Genomic DNA, 7,500 nt, shown 5'->3' with positions numbered 1-7,500 from the left:
CAGCCCTCCTGAGTGCTGATGACTCTCCCGTCTGTTGCTCTTCTCCCTAAATATCACCCGTGCGGTCGTCTATAGACGGAACAGAAATATAACACGATTTACGGCTCACGACTGCAGCTTACAATTATTTTTACGGTGAAGTAATCGATCTCTCGCTCTCTCTCTCTCGCTCTCTCTCGCTCTCTCTTTTTAGTTACAACGTTTTAAATATACGAAATACCGAAAGTCTATAAATATCTTTCCAGCATTTCATTCAAGACACGTTGCTCTTTGTCACAGACCGACCTTTGTAGCCAAACATCTTTCAGAACGACGGAAAAGATCTTTAATTACGTACAACACGAATACTTCAGTCGGTAATATACGTTTACTTTATTTTAAATTAAGTGGCGACGGCGATCCGGCGCGTAACATAACGACCGTTCATCAGGACGCGTCTTTTTATCCAGCGTCTCCTCCAAGGTCACCGATAGATGCTTTTTATGGTCCGTGCTTTTATAGTTTATACCGTACAGACCTCCGTATGGTGTTTAATCACGCCACTGCCCTCTAACCAAAGCAAGAATTCTCCTCTCCTCCATCGCCGTACATCATTTTAGTCGTGTTGTCAGTGGTCACCTTCAGAATCTCAGGCAAGTCCGATTTAGTCCTGCGAAGACGTCTGCGATTCCTGCGTCGGGGACGTCGTGCTAATGTAATAAAAAAAAAAGAGAGAGAGAAATATTGCAATTCTTCGAGGCATTACTTTACTACATGATGCGTTTATTTATGGACACAGGAGTTTGCTAACAATCTGCCAACATCAAAGCAGCGTTTTTTTTTTTTTTCGAATAAAGTGACGATTTATTTCGGCGTTTTGTCCACAAAGATTTAGAAATAAAATCTATACCACAAAAAATGAAACATCTCAACATAGCTATGACGTACAAGTAAAAGTAAAATTCATTACCTTCTTCCTCCTCTGACATCTCAAAGCCGTGGCTCTTCAGCTCTTTCCTCATCTCCCTCGCTAGCATGTCGGGTTATGGAGAAATGCTCATCTATAGCTTATTAGAGCAAACTCGTGTAAAGAAACATCGAAACGTAAACCGCTCACAATCCACCGTTACACATCATGGTCACGGTTCTGGAGATCGTCAGGAGTTCAGATCGCTTCTGTTTTTACAGAACCGTTACTGATCGCTTTGCAACGTTATAACATGAGGTATAACTGTAGAATCTCCAGAGCAGATCCGTCACTTCACAAGCGGCCTAGTATAAGATGTGATCACATTCCTAGTCACTAGTGTTAAATGTTAACAGTTGTGTAAACATTTGGTGTGGTTACTTTTGTGTGTGTGTGTGTGTGTAGTGGGGATCCCGACAATTAAATGGTGCGGAGCTGAAGGAGATTACAACGTGATGGTGATGGAGCTCCTTGGCCCCAGTCTGGAGGATCTGTTCAACTTCTGCTCTCGCAAATTCAGCCTCAAGACTGTTCTACTGCTGGCTGACCAGATGGTAAATCCACACACACACACACACACACACACACACACACACACAGTTAATTAGAGGGCTTGTGTAGTAAGGTGCCTGATACAGGAACCGGCGTTCATGTTCTGCCGATTTGAGCGTTGCGTCTCGACTCTTTTGCATCTGCGCTGCGGATCGTCTGTTATCAGGTGACCGATGGAGCTGTAAACGCCTGAGGGATCACAGTATAAAAAGGCTTTTTGTTCTTTAACTGATCGAATCGTTGCTACATTTGTGTTGTAATTTGCATCACAGGATTCTCCTTTTCCTGTTTAATATACAACGTCGCTACAGTGTTGCTAGGAGCGTTTTCTCTCGTTCTGATTGGTCAGAAGTGTTTAGTCCTTACACATTTATTCTGTTTGTCTAGATCTCTCTCTCTATTTATTTATTTATTTATTTATTTATTTATTTATTGTCAGCATTAATTTGTTGTTCTGTTCAGAAAGACCCAAGAACCGGCTCTTGAAGTCGGAACACGCCGGTCGCGCTCGCGCACCCTTTTCTATTCTGTTTGTGTTTCCAATCGATTACAGACATCGTACATGTAACGTTGTGTGTTTCAGATCAGCCGTATCGAATACATCCACTCGAAGAACTTCATCCACAGAGACGTGAAGCCCGACAACTTCCTCATGGGCCTTGGGAAGAAAGGCAACCTCGTTTACATCATCGACTTCGGCCTGGCCAAGAAGTACAGAGACGCTCGGACGCACCAGCACATACCTTACCGAGAGAACAAGAACCTCACCGGCACGGCCCGCTACGCCTCCATCAACACACATCTGGGCATAGGTACAGACAACACACAGTAAATACCCTGCTAAGAGTTTTAGTTCTGTATTATTTATTTATTTTTTTTAATCACGTTTATCATCTCCTTTCCCGACACAGAGCAGAGCAGAAGAGATGACCTGGAGTCGCTCGGCTACGTGCTTATGTACTTCAACCTCGGTTCTCTGCCCTGGCAAGGACTCAAGGCCGCAACCAAGAGGCAGAAATACGAGCGTATCAGCGAGAAGAAGATGTCCACGCCCATCGAAGTGCTGTGCAAAGGATACCCGTGTAGGTTCTGATTGTGATTAGGTTCTTGTCCTATTCTCTCACACACACATGCACACACACACGCGCACGCACGCAAAGGGCCCGTGTTGGTGCAGGTTTTCATTCCACACCTGAGTTTATTGAAAAACAAGATCAAGTGATTAAACAGGTGGAATGTTCTGTTGCTCTCTGACAGGAATGAATAAACACACTTCTGTGGCGTTAAAGGCACTCGTACCCTCTCATACGACCCCGTGTATAAGACTCTTTTATTTTAACCTGCTTATTACTTTTCCTCTGTCAGTGAACTCTTGCTTCAGCTCCTCCTCTTCTGTCTCCTCACAGCCGAGTTCGCCACGTACCTCAACTTCTGCCGCTCCTTACGCTTCGACGACAAGCCCGACTACTCCTACCTGCGACAGCTCTTCAGGAACCTCTTCCACAGACAGGGATTCTCCTACGACTACGTCTTCGACTGGAACATGCTGAAGTTTGTGCGTGTCCCGGGGCTTCGCTTCAGCTTTGTTAAATCAATTACCGGTTTTATTAGGTTTTGTTTACATGATGTTTAGAGGGATGTAGAAAGAAAAAGCTCAGAGGTGACGAGTCTCCCGAATACAGTTACAGATAATTAAATGTGACGATGCAGAATGTCTTTGAGTGAAATTAGTAAAAATTACTCTCGTCATCCAGATAAACCGCAAAAAACCTAAACCGAAGATGTCGGAAAATATAGTTACGACTTTTAGCTCCGACTGTTATAAAGCGCCGACACCGGAGACTCCGTCCATAAAGCTCAGAACGTCACCGTATCAACAGTAACACGTTTAAACCTGCGTTACTGTCAGAGCCTGTTACAGGAAGTTAATCATCTGACCAATCAGAATCCAGAATCCTAAACGATTCACGGTCGTGTTTTGTGGCAAGCGACACGACTACGTTCTGCGAGCGGTGTAACCATAGTAACGGATAGCGATATATATATATATATATATATATATATATATATATATATATATATATATATATATATATATATAGATAGATAGATAGATAGATAGATAGATAGAGAGAGAGCGAGAGAGAGAGAGAGAGAGAGAGAGAGAGAGAGAGAGAGAGAGTTTAATTTGCTGTGACGAAACAAAAGGCTCTGCAGTAGAACATGTTTAATGAACAGCAGTCGATTTACACGTTTAACTCATTTTCATCTATCTTTCAGAAGCTGATAGACTTTAGCTGTGTGTTTTAGGGAGCCAACAGAGCGGCGGAGGACGCCGAGAGGGAGAGGAGGGACAGAGAGGAGCGTCTGAGACACAGCAGGAATCCGGCAGCCAGAGGAATGCCGTCAGCCTCCAGCAGACCCAGAGGGACGCAGGACGTAGCACCACCCGCTCCGCTCACACCCACCTCACACACAGGTGAGAACGCTCAGCGGATCATCACGTTGTTTTGGAGAAAAGGGTGAAAAACCCACCATCATATTAGACCGATGAGGAACACGGAGTAAATGTTTTATGCAAATAAAACCTTTGAATAGTTATTTGGTATAAAAGTGGCGGAGGGCTTCAGGTTCTGGTGTCGTACGCCTCTGTTCCACCAAAAAGACCCGGGTGCTGGTTCAGAGCTAGTGCTGGTGCTGGTTCAAAGTTGGTTCCACTGGCGAACCTTCTAAGAACTGGTTTGCCTTTCCATCGGTTAGAGAGCATCACAGAGCCGAGTCTGACGTCACTGTATACGTGTCACGTTACACAGCAACGTTAGCGCAGCAGCGACAAACACAAACACATCAACAATGGTGGATGTTGCTTTACTGTTAATGCTCATGGCTTTGTGAACCTACATTAACACCCAAACGCGGCGAATCCAACGTGTACGTGCAGCTCCATGTAATCTGTATAAACGGAGGTTGTTATCGAGAAAGTACATAACGTTATTTTATCATTAACACAGAAAAAAGTTAGCCTTAGCATGTAGCTACTTACTATCATGTGTGCTGATAATTGATCATATTGCAGTAAAGTAAAAGTGTATTAAACATTAGTATACTTAAGGTATATTATCAAATACGCTAACATTAGCCCCGCCCACAGCCCCTGACACAAGCGGTTACCAGCAACGTTTTGGTGCTACTTAAGAACCACTTTTCCTGGTCCAGAGCCGGTGCTTTGGCTGTCGGAAAAGAAAAAACTGGTTCTAAATTAGGCTCCGAACCAGCACTCAAACTGCCTCGGTGGAAAAGGGGCAGTAGAACATTCCCCTAGACTTTTCTCTCTGCTTTCTATTTTGTAATCAGCTACCTGGAAACCGAAAGGTTTTATAATATTCCATACCACGTCTGTGACCAAACCCTGGTTTCGGACCGTGCGAAAGTCGTTTTCATCGACGTTTACGCCACCGAGCTTTTCTTCCTGCCTCAGCAGCGACATTTGTGGTTTTCAGTAGCAGCTCAGTGTCTTCTCGGGTTCCTCCGATCCGTGTTTGTGTTGTCAGCTGAGAGGAAGCGGTTACACAGGTTCCTTCTAAACAGGAAGTCACGATGAATAGTTTAGCATTGAGGCATGAACCTGATGTACCTTATTAGATGAAGGAAGTAACCAGGGGTCTGATGTAAAAACCCGCCTCTATATTGTTCTTCCTGCGAGCGTCTGAACTTTATAATCGTATTGCGTCAGTAAATGTGTTGCAATTCAGAGAGTAAACTGGCCCAAACTGGAGAAACCAGCACTCAAGGTTTTATTTCTGGTTTCTTTATCGACGAGCACAAGCGTCTTTTATTTTACTTTTATTTTATTTTATTTTATTTTTTTTAATTCCGTTTGAACAGTTTATGACGTGACTCGAGTGAAACTAAAGAAATAATTAGTTTACTTAATTTCGATTTAGCAAGAAGAGCGTTAAAGGAAAACGATCCGCAACAGGATTCGTGACGCGGTCCGACGCTAAGCGGTCAGGTTTAGGAGCGGTGGTAACGTGACCGTAGCGCGAACAAAGCCACGCGTTTTACGTATATTCAGAAGAATTATAACGACGTTTACGACACTGCATTTTATACACGGTGACGTTAAACACAGTGACGAGCTCTAGGTCTCTTTTTAAACCGTTCGCTGACGTCCGATTTTTGAGCCACGTCTCAAACGAAAATCTGGATTTACGAATCAAAAATGTAGTGAATTCTGGTGCTCGGGCAACACGAGAAGTCCCAACGTGAATCTTACTAACGTGATCTTTATTAAGGAGTTTATTTATTTTATTTATTTTTTAACAATATAATTAGGTAGATTGTAGGAATGACATGATATTTATACCACGTTGAGATTTTGTTGTCCTCATTATTGTGCCACACTTTCAGGAATGGAGCGTGAGAGGAAGGTCAGCATGCGGTTACACCGCGGCGCTCCGGTGAACATCTCCTCCTCCGACCTGACCGGCCGACAGGACACCTCACGAATGTCCACATCACAGGTACACATCACAGGCTCCCCTTCTCTCCCCGAGCTTTACTGTCGTCCGTGGTGCGTAAGCTGCCGTTTGGCTGTGACTGTGGCCACAGTGCTACTTCCTGCTCCTCCGTGGCTCCCTGTCTTTGTTTTCCTTGTCCTTCGGATGTAAACCGAGTGACCCTATAAAGCCTTACGTGGCGTTTTCCCCCTCTGTTTATCGTTATCTAGACGAGACGGCAGTAAGGGAGCCTTGGCGTTAAACTTTAATAGTATTTATTAGTTGTTATCAATCTCAGTTAAAAATCTCAGCATATTTAAACTAGAAAAGCCTTTAAATCAGAGCATGCAGGAGGGAAAAAAGATTTGGTTTGTGATTGACGCCTAGATCGTCTTTCCAAATTAGTATTTTGTCACCGGATACATGTTGAGTCGTGTTATCTGTTCTACTTTAAACAAACCGGAGAGATTTACATAATGGTCGCTTGTCTGGTTTATAGTTTTACACCCTTGTTTTTTTTTTCTTCTTTCTTCCCCGTTCCTGTTTCCAACCAAAAGCACTGCGTTGTAACGTGCTTGTCATTGTTTTCTTTACATCCTCAATGTCTTTTTCCCCTCCTCCTCCTCCTCCATCCCGTCCCCTTCAGAATAGCATTCCCTTCGATCTCCAGGGCAAGTAGAGAGGCAGCAGCGGGTGAGTGACGGTCTGCTGCCATTATGTGTGGCTGCGTTCTTCCTGCACTCGAATAAAACCACTTCCTGCCCGCTCGCTCCCTCGCTCTGTATAATCCTAGCACTTCCCTTTGTGAAAACGATTTCGATGGGGGTGGTGGGGGGTATGGTGGGAGAGTTCAGACTATATTATTATTATTATTATTTTATTTTTTTAATAATGAACAATAAAATCAGCGAGCACCAGGTTAGGCGGTTTGTTCCATAGATTATCTGCTAGCTGTAAGATTCGCGTAAACGTCGGCTTCATCGTTAAGAACAGTTAAGAAATGTAATTTTGCACAAGTCGTCTGAAGCCGAGGAAAGGGAACGAAATGCAAGACGTTTCTTTGGCTCGTTTTTCCTGTTAGGATCCGTCGCCTACACTAATGAGTCATACGGGAAGAAATACAGCAGGAATAAAACACTTCACCGTACTAAAGGCTCGGACCGGGCGGTTTGGGGAGATTTTATAGAGCGACTTTTACACACTGGGTTAAAAGCGTTAAAATAGATCAGACACATCAGGTGTGAGCCGCTGCGTTCGAGCTGTAAATAAACGACGTTAAAAACGTTTAAAGACGACGGATAGACTTCCGTTATCAGTCAGTTATCTCCTGATATCCCTCAAGGTATTAAATCAATAAAGACCCAAACGTTAGTCTGTTTATGTACTTAAAGCTGGAATATTCCGTTTCTTACGTAAGGAATAAAACAGTGTGTTTGTGCTGTTACAGGAAAATAAGCAACAACACAGCAGCGAGACGAAACACGAATCGGTTACTACATCATC

At 43.7% G+C, this 7,500-nt stretch overlaps 2 protein-coding genes across 5 annotated transcripts in view; both read left to right on the top strand.

Annotated features, from left to right (window-relative positions):
• Positions 1-7,500, top strand: part of prkar1aa (protein kinase, cAMP-dependent, regulatory, type I, alpha (tissue specific extinguisher 1) a) — a 135,886-nt gene that overhangs the window by 69,623 nt on the left and 58,763 nt on the right. The window lies entirely within an intron of this gene.
• Positions 1-7,500, top strand: part of csnk1da (casein kinase 1, delta a) — a 28,173-nt gene that overhangs the window by 15,907 nt on the left and 4,766 nt on the right. For 3 of the 4 annotated variants that reach the window (XM_060893148.1, XM_060893147.1, XM_060893149.1), the window contains 6 exons: positions 1,352-1,500; positions 2,082-2,310; positions 2,410-2,580; positions 2,905-3,053; positions 3,809-3,977; positions 5,909-6,021. In XM_060893148.1, the coding sequence (XP_060749131.1) occupies positions 1,352-1,500; positions 2,082-2,310; positions 2,410-2,580; positions 2,905-3,053; positions 3,809-3,977; positions 5,909-6,021 (980 nt within the window). Of the gene's footprint in view, positions 1-1,351; positions 1,501-2,081; positions 2,311-2,409; positions 2,581-2,904; positions 3,054-3,808; positions 3,978-5,908; positions 6,022-6,643; positions 6,691-7,500 lie in introns of all 4 variants that reach the window. The other variant, XM_060893150.1, reaches the window with a different exon arrangement.

This window comes from Tachysurus vachellii, chromosome 18 (assembly GCF_030014155.1).
Source record: "Tachysurus vachellii isolate PV-2020 chromosome 18, HZAU_Pvac_v1, whole genome shotgun sequence".
Lineage (NCBI taxonomy): Eukaryota > Metazoa > Chordata > Actinopteri > Siluriformes > Bagridae > Tachysurus > Tachysurus vachellii.
Note: the sequence above shows the minus strand (reverse complement) of the source record. Positions and strands in the feature narration are given on the sequence as shown.